Source organism: Stegostoma tigrinum, chromosome 6 (genome assembly GCF_030684315.1).
Source record: "Stegostoma tigrinum isolate sSteTig4 chromosome 6, sSteTig4.hap1, whole genome shotgun sequence".
NCBI classification, from domain to species: domain Eukaryota; kingdom Metazoa; phylum Chordata; class Chondrichthyes; order Orectolobiformes; family Stegostomatidae; genus Stegostoma; species Stegostoma tigrinum.
The window spans coordinates 81852953-81871221 of record NC_081359.1 but is presented as its reverse complement, the minus strand read 5'-3'; the positions used below and the strand labels follow the sequence as shown (position 1 = coordinate 81871221).

The following is an 18269-nucleotide window of genomic DNA, read 5'->3' as shown; positions in this document are numbered from 1 at the left end:
CAGAATTAATTGATGGGGAAGAAACTTCTGCATCATCAGTGAATGTTGGTTTCAATCTGCAATTTATAATGTGTGATATCTCAACTGCGTTATTGAAGTTCAAAATCCCCTGGAGCTCCATCTCTGTTCCACATTTTTGGTGACCGTTCAATCTGTCTCTTTGGTTTAGCATCAGTTACACACCATGTACAAGTGTTTTATGTTAAGTCAGTATATAAAGAATTAATTAGACTCTACTTTTTAAAATTTGAAGTATCAGCAAACAAGGAAATGTTGATCAAATCCTGCATAACATTTAAAGCCACATTTAAACTGCTAACAAGTCTGCCACTGATTTGTTATAGCAATTCTGATGCCCTGCAAATGGTTTTTATGCTGTATTGTGCTATGCACAAGGTCAAACATCACGCAACACCAGGTTATAGTCCAACAGATTTATGTGAAAACACAAGCTTTTTGAGCATTGCTCCTCTCTCAAATGCAGTGAGAGAGGAGGTATCAAGACACAGAATGTATAAGTAAAAGATCAAAGGATTATATAACTGATGTGAATATACCTAAATGGCGAGCTGACTCCCTCCTGTTAAATCTTCAATGGGTTAGAAAGGAGAATTTGTATTTGCACATACATTCTATTTTGTTCAAAAAGCACACAGTTTTTACGCATAGTCAGTCAATGGGGAGTTTTATGAATTTCTGCTTTGGAAATAAAACCAGTCTGATTCCATGTTACGCCACTGCTTCTAAACAAGGCCTCACACCTAAAATGCATTATCTGACCTGAGATACTACCTCTTGTATAAACTGATAAAACCTTTACTATCTCAGGATAGTGACTTGAAAGATATTCTGGGATTTGCATCTTAATCAATCGAAACCTGCATCTCCTTTCTAACTGAGGATTTAACAGGAGGGAGTCACCAGCGTTTTAGGTTTATTCAATACATTCACATCAGTTGTATGATCCTTTGATCTTTTACTAATAAATTGTGTCTTGATACCTCCTCACTGCATCTGAGGAAGGAGCAATGCTTCCAATGCTAGTGTATTTAAATTAACCTCTTGGCCTATGAGCTGCTGTGGTGTGATTTTTGACCTTGTCCAACCCAGACCAACAGCAGCACCTGCACATGGCATGCGCCTGAAGGAACAGAGGTTAAATAATTAAAATATGCATTTAATTAAAAACTGCCCAAAATACCACTTTTCTTATCCTTCTTGGTTTTCCGTGAGTATTTATGTAGTTCCCCTGTTGTTTATACGCTGCTTGATGTGAGAGAGATGGGCTAAGTCCGCCAGTTGTTAATAATGCAATGTAATCCTGTTTAAATGCCCCTGACCTTCAACAATTTCCTCTTGTCAAGAGTGGGTGGGGCATGGAGCTGGCAATGTCTAAAGAGCAAAACAGATAAACCACAAAACTTAATTCAACCAGTTTCCGTCACAAGCTGCGTCATTTCCTAAGGAATTGTTTTCGAAATCCGTCACTTTAATCCCCTTGAAAGGCTACCTGTGGATGGAAAAGAGCTGCTGCCCTTGCGGTGCCCCGGGAGATGTCCGCGGAATTTTTAGTGCAGTCCCTGCAGAACCTGAGCTTGCAGCAGCCTGGCCGCAAACCACCCCGACGTCCCCTTCAAAAAAGAAAACGCCTTTATTTACTGAGGGGACTGCCAGGATCAGGGAAGACGACTTTAGCCAGGTTTGTTTTTCAAATCCACGTGGGACCGATCCTCGAGATGTAATTTGTTTTTATGTAGACAGAAATGCAACCGTTTTTGGTTTATCTAAAATGTGCTTTATTCATAAAAACAACTTAATGTGCGTACACAGGGTACTAGTAGTGTTCTTTGCGGGGATGGGTTAAACCAAAAGACATTCGACTCTTATTTCTCTCTTTGTGCTGACCGCTGACTTTCCACGTGGCTTCCCTGCAGTTCCAAAACAAAACATTTTCTTCACGAGACGCTCTTTGTATTCGTTCCAAGGCAACGAGAAGGTCTGATGACTGAACGGACCCTCGTTATACTTTTGCACAAAGACCTGAGACGGTTTTTTTAATTTCAATAATATGCTTTATTCTTAAAACACATCTATAAATATGTCCAAAGGTTCTAAAACATATATATACCGTCTTTGCAGAGAGGGAAAAACCTAAAGTATTGCAATGCTGACTTTTCTGAAAGTTACACAGTTGCAAAAAAGGGGCATTTCATGCTCATGCAAGACGATGTTTGCGTTCATTTGGAGTCAGCCGGACGGTCTGGTACAGAAATAGGCTTTTGTGCTCCTGAGATGCTGCTGGGCCTGCTGTGTTCATCCAGCCTTATATTTTATTATCTTAGACTCTCATTACACTTTCGCAGAAAGACTCTAGATGGAGGTATTTCCCCCTCTGTGCCTTGGTTTCAGTGAGTTCCTCAGCACATAGCCCTGGACCTTTTCAATGCACTAGTCTGTAACATGTGTCAAGGTCAGTACTTTACACTGGAAGACCAAGTTTTGGGCAGACCAAAAGTGTGTCTTTCATTGAGCCAACAAGGTGTAGAGCTGGATGAACACAGCAGGCCAAGCAGCATTCCGGGCCTAGACCCTTCTTCAGAAATGGGGGAGGGGAAGAGGATTCTGAAATAAATAGGGTGTGAGGGGGAGGCAGAAAGAAGATGGATAAAGGAGAAGATAGGTGGAGAGGAGACAGACAGGTCAAAGAGGCAGGGCTGGAGGCAGTAATGGTGAGTGTAGGTGGGGAGTTAGGGAGGGGAAACATCGGTCCAGGGAGGACAGACAAATCAAGGAAGCTGGATAAGGTTAGTGGGTAGGAGATGGGGGTGGGGCTTGAGGTGGGAGGAAGGACAGGTTAGGGAGGTGGGGACAAGCTGGGCTGGTTTTGAGATGCAATCAGGGGAGGGCAGATTTTGAAGCTTGTGAAGTCCACATTGATACCTTTGGGCTGCAGGGTTCCCAAGCGGAATATGAGTTGCTGTTTCTGCAATCATTGGGTGGCATCATTGTGGCACTGCAGGAGGCCCAGGATAGACATGACACCTGAGGAATGGGAGGCGGAGTTGAAGTGGTTTGCGACTGGGAGGTGCAGTTGTTTGTTGTGGACCAAGCATAGATGTTCCGCAGAGTGGTCCCCAAGCCGCCAATTGGTTTCCCCAATATAGAGGAGGCCTCATCAGGAGCAGCAGATGCAGTATACCACATTAGCAGATATGCAGGTGAACATCTGCTTGATGTGGAAAGTCTTCTGGGGCCTGGGATGGGGGTGAAGGAGGAGGTGTGTGTGTAGGTGTAGCACTTCCTGCGGTTGCAGGGAAAAGTGCCGGATGTGGTGGTGGGGCTGGAGGGGAGTGTGGAGTGGACAAGGGAGTCACGGAGAGAGTGGTCCCTCCAGAAAGCAGATAAGGGTGGGGAGGGAAAAATGTGGTGGGGTCGGATTACAGATGGCGGAAGTGTTGGAGGATGATGCGTTGAATCCGGAGGTTGGTGGGGTGGAACGTGAGGATGAGGGGGATTCTCTTTTGGTTGTTATTGCAGGAAGGGAGTGTGAGGGATGAGTTGCAGGAAATGCCGGAGAAGTGCTTGAGGGCATTATCGACCACTGAGGTGGGGAAGTTGCAGTCAATGAAAAATGAGGACATCTGAGATGTACGGGAGTGGAATGCCTCATCCTGGGAGGAAAAGGAATTGGGAATAGGGGACGGCATTTTTGCAGGAAGGTGGGTGGGAGGGGGTGTATTCTAGATAGCTATGGGAGTCGGTAGGATTGAAATGGATATCGGTTTCCAGGTGGTTACCAGAGATGGAACCAGAGAGGCCCAGGAAGGAGAGAGAGGTATCAGAGATGGTCCAGGTAAACTTAAGGTTGGGGTGGAAGGTGTTGGTGAAGTGGATGAACTGTTAGAGTTCTTTATGGGAGCACGAGGTAGTGCCAGCACAGCCATCGATATAATGGAGGGAGAGGTGGGGTTTAGGGCCAGTTTAGGTCCGGAAGAGGGATTGTTGCACGTAACCTACAAAGAGGCAGGCATAGCTTGGGCCCGTGCAGGTACCCATGGCCGCCCCCTTTGTCCGTAGGAGGTGGGAGGAATTGAAAGAGAAGTTGTTGAGAGTGGAGACGAGTTCGGTTAAGCAGATGAGGGGGTCACTGGAAGGGGACTGGTCAGGCTTGCGAGACAAGAAGAAGCAGAGGGCCTTAAGGCTATCTGCATGAGGAATGCAGGTGTATAAGGACTGGACGTCGACAGGAAAGATGGAGTATTGGGGACCGGGGAATCGGGAGTTTTGGAGGAGGTGGAGGGCGTGGGTGGTGTCATGGACATAGGTGGGGAGTTGCTGGACCAAGGGAGAGAAAATGGATTTGAGATGTGTATAGATAAGTTCTGTGGTGCAGGAGCAGGTGGAGACAATGGGTCAACCAGGACAGTCAGGTGTGTGGATTTTGGGAAGTACTTAGAAACGGGCGGTGCAGTGTTGGAGAACGATGAGGCTAGAAGCTGTGAGTGGGAGGTCACCTGAGGTGATGAGGTTGTGGATGGTTTGGGAGATGATGGTTTGGTGCTGGGGGGGGGGGGGGGGTCATGATCCTCGGGTGGTAGGAGGACGTGTCAGAGATCTGGCGTCAGGCCGTGGCATTGTAGAGTTCAGTTCGCCATACTGCACCTGTGCCTCCCTTCTCCATGGGCTTCATGGTGAGGGTAGGGTGGGAGCAGAGGGCTGCACGTTCTGTGGGGGAGAAGTTGAGGCGATCGATGATGCGACGGCAGTTGGAGATGAAGAGGTCGAAGGACGGTAGGAGCCCTTGGGGTGGTGTCTACGAGGAGGGGGTGTGTTGGAGAAGCGGTCAATACAGGGAGGGTTCGGCTCACAATCGAAGTAAGCGTGGAGGCGGAGGAGCTGCTGGTCCTCCAGTTTCAGTTGATGTTTGTCTCGATATGCGTCCCAGTCTGTAGAGCACAGAGTTCTGCATCACGTAGCTGCTCAGGAGAAACCTCAAAAAAAGCACTACATCTCTCCAGGGAAACAACAAAAATTCATAAAGTTGTCCAGTGGACATGGTCCCATAACTTATTGCAAGGGAATGAACATTGAGTTTCAAAATTTGACAAGCGCTCTTAAAATTGCAGCTTGACTACATAACTTATTCAAGGACAGAAGATAGGGAGTTGTTATCAATGTATACTTTTCCGACTGGAGAGATACATGCAGTGGCTACTGCCGCAGCTTGATATCAGGACAGGCATTAGTTATCCTTGTATGTAAATGATCTGGGTGTGAAGTTTGTGAAAGCTAAATTGGAGTGAAGATGGTATAATAGCATTGTCACTAGCATAGTAATCCAGGTAACACTTTAAGGACCTGTTGGAGGGAGGGATGTCAAAGAGGAGTCTCTAGCTCCTGGTTTAGCAGTACAATTGATCTTTATTCAGAGCTTTGTTCTTACCATGCAGCATCTGAGAGGTTCCCGGAACAGTGTCCACTGGATACTCTGCCTGTCCCAGTCAAGTACAGTGTTTTTCTTCATTTTGTGGTACAATTATTACATGCAATATTGATATAATTGTTAGCTATATACTGTAACCCCAATCTATACACCCAATCCTGTAAACGCACGATCAGCGATGGACATCTGTATGGACAGCTGCAAGTCCTTCCATGATCTCATGATATGACCAGACATCTTTATCCCTAGTCTTTGTGATATTACAATAGATACTGAGTTTATCCACATTGCAATATACTGATAACCACACTCCTTCTCAGACACTTGCCATCTGCATCACGTTAATTAACAATAATTTATCACTGCTAGGAATAGACGGTGGTAATCTGAGCCCTGTCAACTCTGCGATGGCAGCATCACAGATTCTAGTCTTTGGTTAATAAGATATCAAAAGGCTGGTGGCACTGGATACTGCCAAGACTATGGTTTGGAAATATTCCGGCAATAGGACTGAAAACCTGCACTCCAAAACCTGCTACACCCCTAGCCAAGCTGTTCCAGTACAGCTAAAATATCTTTATTAAGGCAATGTGGAAAATAGTCTAGATATTTTCTGTATGTGAAGAGCAAGACAAACCCAACTTGGCCAATTTCTGCTCATCAGTGTATTTTCCATCGTCAATAAAGAGCTGGAAATGGTCAGCAAGTGTGCCATCAAGCAGCACTTGCTTAGTGATAATCTGTTCACTGATATAACGCGGTGTGAAGCTGGATGAACACAGCAGACCAAGCAGCATCAGAGGAGCAGGAAAGCTTGATGCTTTGGTTCGGGACCCTTCTTCAGAAATGGGGGAGGGGAAGGGGATTCTGCAATAAATAGGGAGACCGGGGAGGCAGATAGAAATGGATAAAGGAGAAGATAGGGTGAGAGGGGACAGACAGGTCAAAGACGTGGGATTAGAGCCAGTGAAGGTGAATGTGGGGTTCTAGGTCAGTCCAGAGAGAACGGACAGGCCCGGGGGGGTGGGGGGATGAGGTTAGTGGGTAGGGGATGGGGGTGGGGCTTGAGGTGGGAGGAATGGTTAGGGAGGTGAGGACGAGCTGGGCTGTTTTTGGCATGTGGTCGGGGGAGGGGAGATTTTGAAGCTTGTGAAGCCCACATTGACACCCTTGGGCTGCAGGGTTCCCAAGCAAAATATGTGATGCTGTTCCTGCATCTTCCGAGTGGCGTCATTGTGGCACTGCAGGAGGCCCAGGATGGACATGTCGTCCGAGGAGTGGGGGTGGGAATTGAAATGGTTCACGACTGGGAGTGTTCACTGATGCTCAGTTTGGATTCCACCAGGTTCACTCAGCTCCTGACCTCATTACAGTGTTTCAGAAATGGGCAAAAGAGCTGGATTCCAGAGGTGATGTAAAAGTTATAGCCCTTGACGTCAAGGCTATGTTTTACTAGTGTGATATCCAGGAGGCCTAACAAAACTAGAGGCATTGCGAATTGGGTGAGGATGGAGGGACTATCCACTGCCCAGAATTGTACCTGGCATCAAGGATGGTTGTGATGATTAGAAGTCAGTTATCTCAGCTCTAGGACATCCCTGAAGGAGTTCTTCAACAAAGTGTCTTAGGCCTAACCATCCTCAGCACTTCATCAGTGTTCTTCCATACAGTGTAAGGTCAGAAGTAGGAATGTTAACTGATGATTGCACAATGTTCAGCTCCTCAGCTACTGAAGCAATCCATGTCCAAATGCAGGAAGTCCTGGACCATATCAGAGACTAGGTTGACAATTGTCAAACAATGAACATGTCCAAGAGGAGAAAACCTACCCATCACCTTTTGACACTCAGTGGTATTACCATAACAGAATGCTCCCTTCTCAACATCCTTGGGCCTACAGCTTACCTGAAACTGAACTGAACCAATCACATGGACCAACTAGACCCAAGTGCCCAAGTGTTTGGGGTCACCGTAGCTCAGGCTTTGGCACTGCTGCCTCACAGTACCAGGGACCCAAAAATCATTTCCATCCTTGCACAACTGTTGGTGTGGTTTAGACATTTTCCCCATGTCTGTGTGGGTTTCCTCCAGGTACTCCAGTTTCCTTTCACTGTTCAAAGATGTGCAGGCTAGGTGGATTAGTCATGGGGAATGCAGGGTTACAAGGATAGGATAGGGGATTGGGTCTGGATGGGATGCTCCCTGGACGGTCAGTTTAGAGTCAATAGACCAAATGATCTACTTCCACACTGTAGGGATTCTATGAAATAAATACTGCGGCTACAAGAATAAGTCAGAAGCTGGGAGTATTGCAGTGAGTGACTTATCCCCTGACTCCATCATTTAAAGGCACATTGTCGCATGCATTTGCACTGTATCCTCAAATGTTCACTCCCTCCACTACCAGTCCACAGTAGTGGCAATGTGACGATTTACACCTAGAAATTCACCAGTGTTTCTTAGCCCCTCTTAGCATCCATCTGAAAGGAGAAGTGTAGCAGACACATGGGCACACCACCACGTTTAAGTTCCCTGCCAAGCCACTGACCACCCTGACTTGAAACATGTATCACCATTCCTTCAGTGTTGCTGAGCCAAAATCCTATCGCTGCCTCCAGGGTATTGCAACATCAAATCTATTGCAGTGGTTCTAGAAGGCAATTCAACACCACCTTCGCTAGGGATGGCCAATAAATGTTCAGCCAACCAGTGAGGCAAGCACCCTTCAAGTGGTGATCATCTTCTATGCCAACCTGAGATGCAGACCTGGGCTTGTATGAGAGATGGCACCTCAGACAGTGCAGCTTTTTCTCAGTGCTCTCAGGTACAATGGCTCGGTGGTTAGCACCACAGCCTCACAGCACCAGGGACCTGGGTTCGATTCCAGCCTTGTGCAACTGTCTGTGTGGAGTTTGCACATTCTCCCTGTGTCTGCATGGGTTTTCCCCAGGTACTCCTCAGCTTAGATGGACTGGCCAAGCTAATTTGCCCATTGTGTGCAGGTTAGGTGGATTAGCCATGAGAAATGCAGGGCACAGGGATAGGGTAGGTGGTTGGGTCTGGTGGGATGCCCTTTGGAGGGTTGGTGTGGACGTAATCAGCCAAATGGCCTGCTTTCACACAGTAGTGATTATATGATTCTAACTGAACATTGAAATGAAATACGTATGATTAAATAGAAGTGTAACAACGTGCAATAATTACATTAGTTAGTAATGTAACATATTCTGAAAGATGTCCCAGAAAATTTATGGGTATGATTGCTATGTCAGGTAACTAATCCTAAATCTCAGGACTGAGCACTGTATGGAGCTTTGATTAATGAATAACAAGCAAATTTTCTCTCTTTTTTTCACTAGTGGATGGGACACTAAACTATGGAGTGTTTGCACCGCTGGCAAGGCTGGCTTTTGATGTCTATTTTGGCTTGAACTGATTTGTTTTTGAGGCTGTTTCAAAGGACAATTAGGAGTCAACCGCTTGCTGCGGGCCTGGAGTGACGTACAGGCCGGTCTGGATAAGAATGGCATATTTTCTTTGCTAAAGGACATTAGTGAACTAGATAGGATTTTGTGGCAATTGACAATAGTTACATGGTTGTCACTAGGCTACTTTTTAAAAATTCCAGATATTATTAAAATCAAATTTGACTATCTGCAGTGCAGGCATGTAAGCCTGTACCCCCTGAATATGAGCCAGGGCCTCTGGACTGCTTGTCCTGAGTTCTTCTGAATTAAATAATTTGCTGGAAATGATATTATATACATATAAGGCATAAGTACAAATGATTCTTATTATAATTACAGAATTGCCTGAAGCATTACCTTCTGATATCTATTCCTGAAATTCCTGATGTGTGGATGAGGTGTGATTTGCTCCTTAGGCTTGGTGAGTCACCCACTCACCCATCTAAGCAATGTGAAAAATACGTCTGAGCACTCATTCACCAAAACCGAAAAGATGCTGTGCAAAAACCAGGCTCTCCACAGACAGATGAGGGGAAGACGGTCTATATATGACCCTGAAAGAAAGATTTTGGTTCTCATAAATCCAGTGCTTGCAGACCCCTTGCATATGGTGTTGGTTAATGATCTTCAGTAAGTCGTAGTTTCTCTACTGCCATCAGTTTATGTAAAAACTGGAATTTGAAAGTGGATTTTTGTACCATCTCATTCCATCGCTTCCTTTTTACTCCATCAGAAATCTAAAACATCAGTTTCGTGATGCAGTGATATTGAGTACAGATGATTATTTCATCAGAGAAGATGGCTCATATTTATTTCAGAAGTACTTACTTGATGAAGCTCATGAATGGAACCGTGGAAGAGGTAAATACTGAGATTCTTCATGGTATTCTAGTTTTGTTAAAATTACATTTTAAATGCTCTGCATTCAGTGTACTGCTTTGTGACTAATGTAATTACATATGGATCTACTTACAGCCAAATCAGCCATGAGACAAAGGAGGTCTACAATTATTATAGATAATACCAATACTGAAGCATGGGAAATGAAACCATACGTAAATATGGTATGATCTAGATGTTCATCTAATTTATTCAGTATCTAATATTGATGACTGCACTAACTAGGTTGTTTGAAACAATGTTTTAAAAATCTGGAAAGGCTCAGCAGTTTTGGCAGCATCTGTGGAGAGAAATCAGAGTTAATGTTTTGGGCCCGGTGAGCTCTGAGGAACAGTCTCTGGACCCAAAACATTAACTCTGATTTCTCTCCAAAGATGCTGCCAGACCTACTGAACCTTCCCAGTAATTTCTGTTTGAGTTTCTGATTTCCAGCACCTGCAGTTCTTTGACTTCTTAAAAATCTGATTTGCTAGTCTTGATTTTCCATGTTCTGTGATAATCTTTTCATTCTAGTTTCTGTTCTGTATTCTTATCTGTTATAACCATGTTTATTCTGATTCCTGGAATTCTGATTTTTTTTACATCAGTTGTGATCTTTTTGAAGTGGCAGAGCAGGCTCAATGGACTGAATGGCAGACTTTAGCTCCACCGCTATGATCTGCAGGTCTGTGGTGTGCTCAATTCTTTTATCATTACACATGGCTACAGACTCTTTTAGGTGTTTGAATCCATATTGCATTTTTAAAACATATACAAGGCATTTATCATAGTTCAACACAAAACCTTGAGCAATTGAAATGTTAAAATACCTGCAACCTCTTTCAAGAGATTAAAAATGATAAAAGTGTATAACTGTAGAAACATGAAGCAAATTTGGTCCTGTTTCCAAAGTTATTCCTTTCCTTTCCTTGAGAAACCTTAACCTGGAAGTTCCTAAGACAATCACAGTTCCTTGTAGGACTGTGCTCTGATCTCAAAAGCAAAAGTTCAAGAATTGTGTTACAGATCTGTCTGCTTTGAGGTATTTTATCATGATATTTCATTGACTCTGTGTTGTTCTGTGTATTGCATTGCAGTATAATAAATATTTTGTTACATAAGGCAAAGAAATCTCATTTCCAATAAACTTATGTACTTAGTTTGAATTGATTTTTCACTTTTTTTCAAGGATCGCTAAGCAAAGAACCTTAGATTTTAGATGGATATGCAGCAAAAATGTTAGATTAGCCCTTCAGATTTTAAGCTTTCAATTAATGTTTTGTCATCAACAGGCACAAGAGAATGGTTATGAAGTGAAATTCCGAGAACCAGATACACCCTGGAAATTTGACATTAGAAAATTAACAAGGTTTCTTTCAACTTTTTAACTGCTTGACGTGTGCAAGTGACAGTTGCTATGAAAATAGAACCATCCATAGTGATTTGTTTTATATATGACAACAGGGAAGACTGAAGATAATCAGAATTATTGTCGTCCATGGAATCCCAAACCTATATTCGGCATATCAAAATACACAGAACATTTTTTAAAAAGTAAACAGACCATATGGCCTAACCAGCTGTGATAATCTAAACCCTCCATGTCTGTTATCCTTCACCCACCTATCCAATAAATCTTGAATTTTGTCATCTTTTCTGCCTCAGCCAGTAACTCCGAAAGTGAACTCAATTTCTTTACAACTCCTGATACAATTAAGCTTTTCTTGCTTTTTATAAATCTCTGTATTTGAGTCAGTGGCCTCTTGTTCTAGACTTATGAGCTACTGAAACCAGTCTTTTTCTTTTATTTCTTGAAGCATATTTGCAATATAGTCGTATTGTTCGATCTTAGACAGAAGAATCTGCGTACTATTGTCCTTATAGTCTCCCTTCCTTCATTATAATTGCTTTCTAAACCTTTTGAGTTACCTCACCCTAATCCTGAAATGATGGGTTCAATGCTTCCTTTATTTATGGAATAAATTTACTTTGTGTGACTGCAGTTGTAAAATAGCCCCACTGTTGCTGTATGACCCTATTTTATCTCAACTAGCTCATTCTTCACTTTTCTAAAATCTACCCTAACCCAATTTGGGTTCCAGTATTTGAAACTAACCTTTCTCTTACTAGTTGGTTTTTGAGCCATAAATATTGTGGTTTGGCTACTGTCCCAGAACTGCTAATCCACAATTTGCTTGTATACATCAGCTGTTATGCTATACATAACCAGATCAATCAGTGTCTCTGTGTCTATATCAGAAATAGGAATTTTAACATGAACACTAATAAAAATTATGGTGTTATGATGGAGATTAGTTAAGAGTAGGAAAAAGATGATCCTGTTGATGAACGAAATCTGGTGTACAACATCTTTGGTTCAGTTGAATGATTGACATTAATGGTCGGTGGAATCAGTACTTGATATTAAACATACAGTGTGCATTTCTGGAATAAATTTTGTGGCAGAAGTGAAATTAGGTGGTGTTGAAATAAATTGTTTCGAACTAGATAACATTAAGAAGAAATTTTTCAGCAGACTAAAGTTCTTTACCTCAAAATTTATATCTCTTGCTTTCCTGACAGATAATGCCGATCACTATTAAGTGAGTGTAAAAGTAGGAGAGACAGCGAAGCAATGCTACTGTCAACGACTGGTAATCCAGAGACCCACTCTAACATGGACAGATGGTCAATTTGAATCCAATTAATACATTAATGCATCCTGAATTAAAATCAAATCTAATGGTGAATCTCTCTGGATTGCTTCCAGTGCCAGTGTATCATTCACTAGATAAGAGAGCCAAAACTATTTGCAGTATTGCATTTGTGGTCTGACCAGTGCCTCATAATGTTTTAGCAAGACTTCCCTAATTTTATACTCTGTTCCCTTTGAAATAAAGGCCAACATTTTGTTTGCCTTCTCTATTACCCTCTGAACTTGGATGCTAACTCATTGTGATTTAGGTATGAGGACTCTCAAACACTCTGTACTGTAGCTTTCTGCTGTGTGTTCACCTTCAAATAATATTCAGCTCCTCTGTTCTTCCTGCCTAGGTGCATATTCTCACATTTTCCACGTTATCTTCTACCTGCCAAGTTTTTGCCTACTCCCTTAATCTTGTCTGTATTTCTCTGTAGACTCTTTGTGTCATCTTCACAAGTAACTTTCTCATCTATTTTGACTTGGGTACGTTCATTTTCCTCATCCACGTCTTTAACATACGTTGTAAATAATTGTAGCCCCAGCATTGATTGCTGTGGCACTCCACTAGTTATAGTTGCCATTCTAAAATGCCTCTCTTTTCTTGACTCTCTATCTTCTATTAGTTAGACAATGCTCTATCCATACTAATATAATACTTCCAATACAATGAACTCATTATTAAGTAGCCTGATATGTGGTATCTTATCAAAAACCTCTGATAATCCAAATATATTGCATTCACTGTTTCACCTTTATTTATCCTGCTCATTATCCCCTCAAAGAATTCTAATAAATTTATCAGACATGATTTATAGACCTATGCTGTCTCTGTTTGATGATATATTTCTAAATGATCTGCTATTACATTCTTTACAATAGACTCTTAGTATTTTCTCAATAACAGATATTAAGCTAACTGGCCTATGGTTACCTGTCTTTTATCTCCTCTTTTTAAATAAAGGTGTTATATTGGAAGACCGTTATATTGTTCCATTGGAGGTGGTTCAGAGGAGCTTTACTAGATTGATACCTGAAATGACCAGGTTGTCTTAAGAGGACAGATTGAACATGGACTGGGTGTGTTTTCACTGGAGTTCAGAAGAATGAGGGGTGACTTGAACAGTCACTGCTGAGATCCAGCCGATTTTAGCTGTCATCAGATTCTGAACATCCTTGACAAGGGGTTGTGAAAATATGTTCCCTTCTGTGGATGAGACCAGAACTTGGGATACAGTATTAAAATTCGGGGTTGTCCTTTTAGGACAGAGATGAGAAATCTTTTCACCCAGAGGGTTGTGAAACCTTGGAACCCTCTGCCTCAGAGTTCGGTCGAGGCAGGGTTGTTGAAGACTGATGTGGATAGATTTTTGTTTGGTTGGGAGATGAAGGGTTAATAGAGGTAGATGGCAATATGAAATTTGGAAGATCAGCCTTTTCTGTTGAATGGTGGAGAACGATTGGGGGTCATGTGTTATATTCTGCATTAAGTTAGTAATTTTGCCCTTACTTTATGTAGAGCAACAGAGCTTTAAATTATTTTTTAAGATTTTGTAATGCAGGACCAAAATTCCAGTAAAAGAGCTGGCTGAAAGGACATTCCCTTCCCCCAGATGCATTAGTGGTATGTCTGTAATAGCACTGCTTGCCAAACCTGATAATGGTGTTGTCTACACAAATTGGGATAGAGACAGTGTCTTTAGTCAGGAGTCGTAGCCCTCCATTATTAACAGAACTTTAGTGGTGACTACTCAGGATTGCCAATTGAAATAATGAGATGACTCTGCGCCATCCCAGAGGAGACCTTTAGAAGCCTCCACTACCGATGAATGGAGGGCACCGTCAGCAGTTTATCAACCTCAACCTAGCCAGCGTTTAACCCATGACCTTCTTACCTACCATCATAGAAAATGACTAATTGCAAAATTTTTATGACAGAAATTCTGGTGCAACTGGGTTCCTCTCTATTTTCTGGCCCTTATTTAGTCATTCTAGCAGGTTCCTATTTGGGTTCTAATTTAAATGGTGTACTTCTTGTTTCTAAATGTATAGCTGCTACCTGTCCTAATACAGGTATTTCATCTTCCATAACAAAGTGCTAGGCCCCAATCCATCCGTGAACAATGACAACCAGCAGCTAGTCTTTGCGGAGATAAGTCATCCTGCTGTAAACTTTTCTCTAACTACTTGGATTTTTATGATTGCCAAGCAGTGTTTGTAGTCATTACTGTGTTTTGAATTCAGTTTCACAGTTTGCTGTGGAAAGATTTCAGTTGTTAGATTGCACGTAGCCAGTCCAATCTCATAACCACCAGGATATTATACCGATTTAGCTTCTTATCTGAAATATAGCATCCATGACAAAAAGCACCAACCCTTGAGAATAGACCATAGGTCATATATTTATCCTGGACTGGGCTTGAAGGCAGAGATGAGAGTGCTTTCAAGTTGACACTTGCTTTTAATGTCATAATAATATTAAGATAAAGCAGTCATATAACTTGTAAAATACAGTGTTCTTTAATTATATTAACAGTGTACAGTGAAATTTATACTTTTTTTCTGAATGTGTGCAGAATAAATTCACATGGTGTTCCGAGAGAAACAATTGAACGAATGAAGGAACGATATGAGAGGAATATCACTATTGACAAAGTGCTGCATGCTGAAAGGGAAGCCTGAAATAATTGGTGCCAAAGTTGTCAACAGGTTGCTTTCAGAAGAGGAACAGGAGCTATACTGGGAAAGAGTTTGTACAAACTCAGCACGTTTAGATTTAATACTAGTTACTTAAATCCAAGACAACTTGCCTAGGTTGATAGATCCAACAAATTCAGATTTTAAGCAAAATCAAGCAAAATAATTTGATGTTTTTATTCAACTTTAAGAAAAGGCTTTATCATTTCAGGCCTTTGAGCACAATTATGGATAACAAATGTTATTAACAGATTTTATTCCTTAGTAATTTTTGTCAAGTACAGTTTGGTAAACATTTTAATATGACCATTGGTTATGATTCAGCAATTATTGTAGTAAATCTCCTTGATGTATTTTTTTTTCAAATGCTCTGACTTTTAATTGCATCCCTAATACAGTTTTAAATTGTGAAATCTGTGTAACAGCTTGTACTCCTAACTGCAGATGTGTAATTTAATTCCTGTTGTCTGCAGTTACTTTCCATTCTTTCTCAGGATGTGGGAGATGTTAGCATTTATTGCTGATCCTTAGTTACCAGGAGAAGGCAGTGGTGAGTAGCCAAGTGTCTTGAACTGCCACACCTTTTTTTTGGAGCAGTTTGTTATAGCTGAATGGATTGCTAGGTCAGAAGGGTGGTTAATGTTAACCACATCATCATTTCTCTGCAGCTGATGTCTGCAAGATGGGTGTTGCTGGCATGGACAACATTTGTTGCCCATCTGTAATTGCCTTTGAACTAAGTGGCTTGCCAACCATTTCAGAGGGCAGCTAAAATATTACTGTTGTCTGGATTCATGTGCAGGACCAAAACAATTTCGTGCAGCAGGTTGCCCTCTTTAAATATTAAGTGAAGTAGATAACAGTTTTCTGACAATTATTGGTCATTTCAGGGTCACCATTAATTATTGAGACTATCTTTATATTCTTGATTATTCTGTTGGGATGATAGCTCATATCGCTAGAGTATTATTTTGGACACTTGGGTTAGCAGCCTAGTGGGTCACTACTGCATCACTGCCCGATGATAATCTTTAAAAGGCATTATGAACCTTTTGTTGTTTGATTTCATGGCTGCCTTTACTAACATCAGCTTTCATTTCCAGGTTTGAATCATTTAATTTTGTTTTGTACTTTTTAACCAGGATATGTTCATATGTTTTATAACATGAGAACAGATTGGGACCAAAAAATGGACAAATAAAATACTTTGTTACTTTTCACATGTTTTGCCAGATGTTTAATTACAAGGGTACATGTAGTCAAATTAATTTTAAAGAGAATGAGTATGATGTTCAGATTGGTCTGCAGACCTTCAGTTTTGAGCCAATGTGAAGATGCATGCCTCTAGTTCGAGCTAATACCATTATTACACCAAGCTTGAAAAATTCTTGGAATTTAAAAAAAGATTGTACATCAGATCTGTTGTAAAGCAGAATTCTGTGGATGCTGGAAGCTTGAAATAACACCAAAAATGCCAGGAATGCTCAGCAGATTGGATAGCATCTGTGGAAAAAGAAACGGGGCTGATGCTTCAGGGAGCCGACCTTATAAATCTGTTGTTTACTGTTTGCCATTGTCGAAAAGGAATGACTCAATGATTCATTCACTCCCTGGTTGCACTTCATTGTCAAGGGTGTTCTATAGTTTATACTAGTTGGGGAAAGAAACCTCTGCAGGGCCAGCAGCTTCTTCACTTGAACAAAGGGATGCATACACTTTTATACATTTGCTTTCAGCCTGGCTTAGCATTTTACAAACAAATTGCAACCCAATTGCATTATTATAAGATTGTATGTGCATCCAATCAGGTTAGTCATGTGACTGCATGACAGTTCAAGGTCTTCCCATGGTCTCATGATGTTTTCAACATCCCTTATCATCTTGCCTTGGGCTTTCACAATGCATCTTATTCAACCACATTCCAAGCTTAATTCCAGCATTAGCTGTACAGTACCCCCTCAGTAAAGGGAAAAGGGGATCTGTTATTACTTTCTAAAGCTGACTGTCCACAGGAATTCAGTTAGATTCCTTAATGTTGAATATATCTTTTAAAAACTTGTGTATAATGAATGGTTACAATCATCAAAAGGATCTTGGGTAATGCGAGTTAGCTTTTCTCCCTTCTATCTCATGCTCAATACCAGTCTTTGGTCCAGCTGAGAATGGAGGCTGTTATGGGCATTTCTGGAGGATGTTCTTCAAACTGTCTTTCCAAGCAGCATCTGCTTCTGTGTAAGACTCCATTGTATATTTCAAAGGACCCTATAATGGTTATCTTTATCTAGTCACTTTGAATTTACTCCCTCTATGATGGCATCTATTTACTGTAGCTTATAGTTTGACTTGAAGCAGCAGACCATGTAAGCTGCTTTAGCTAAAAATCTCCGTCAGCCATTTTATGGCAACCGAGATTGCTTTCAGCCATTTTATATTAACTATCAACTGTGGCAGTACTAACAACAACCAAACCACATTTGAAATAAGGAATCAAAACCCTTAAAAGGACACAACATGGGAGAAAGAAAATAGTTAAACAGACAATTAGCAAACAAAAGTGGAAAAGGAATAAATTTTCACTGATGTTTAGGTATTCTGTTGCTTTTTCATACATAACACATTTTTATTCTTAATTCTTTATTTACCACAGTAACTTGTCATCAGTAATGTACAAGATTGAACTCATGTAATTCTGGAAGTACATAAATATTTTAGGAGCCGAGAACACCCCCCACTGATAGCTGATCCTGATCTACAGTTTTTCTTTTGTACATGTAACTGTCCACTAGAGCAATCAGAGGGTTGGTAAATGCCTATAGTAGTCACCAGGCAGGACATAATGCTAATCTGAAATAACCCTTCAAGATAAGAGTTCCTAAAAGACAAATCAAGGTAATTGTAGATACTTACAAGCTGTCAACCAAATAAGTCATAATTAATTGTCAGTAAGTTTCAGACTCGCAAGCAAATGATTGGCTTTTCTTTCAAGGCTGTTTCAGTTTAAAATTGCACAACATATTGAACTCACAAACCCTAGATATGAGACTTGTGTCCAAAACTCACAGGCAGCCCTTGGTGTTAGTAA

General features: G+C 41.4%; 1 protein-coding gene across 3 annotated transcripts; it reads left to right on the top strand.

Annotated features, from left to right (window-relative positions):
* The first annotated feature begins 1370 nt into the window (after nt 1–1370).
* On the top strand, nt 1371–16407 carry LOC125453511 (NEDD4-binding protein 2-like 1). 3 transcript variants are annotated; one of them, XM_048533209.2, is made up of 6 exons: nt 1589–1699; nt 9327–9540; nt 9644–9771; nt 9886–9974; nt 11082–11158; nt 15067–16407. In XM_048533209.2, exons 2-6 carry the CDS (start codon nt 9404–9406, stop codon nt 15170–15172), a joined length of 537 nt encoding a protein of 178 aa, XP_048389166.1. In that variant the 5' UTR covers nt 1589–1699; nt 9327–9403; the 3' UTR covers nt 15173–16407. The 3 variants fall into 3 exon arrangements, with proteins under 3 accessions (XP_048389163.1, XP_048389166.1, XP_048389165.1); XM_048533206.2 differs by lacking the exon at nt 9327–9540 and having other exon boundaries at nt 1371–1699; XM_048533208.2 differs by lacking the exon at nt 1589–1699 and having other exon boundaries at nt 9255–9540.
* Nucleotides 16408–18269: the final 1862 nt, after the last annotated feature.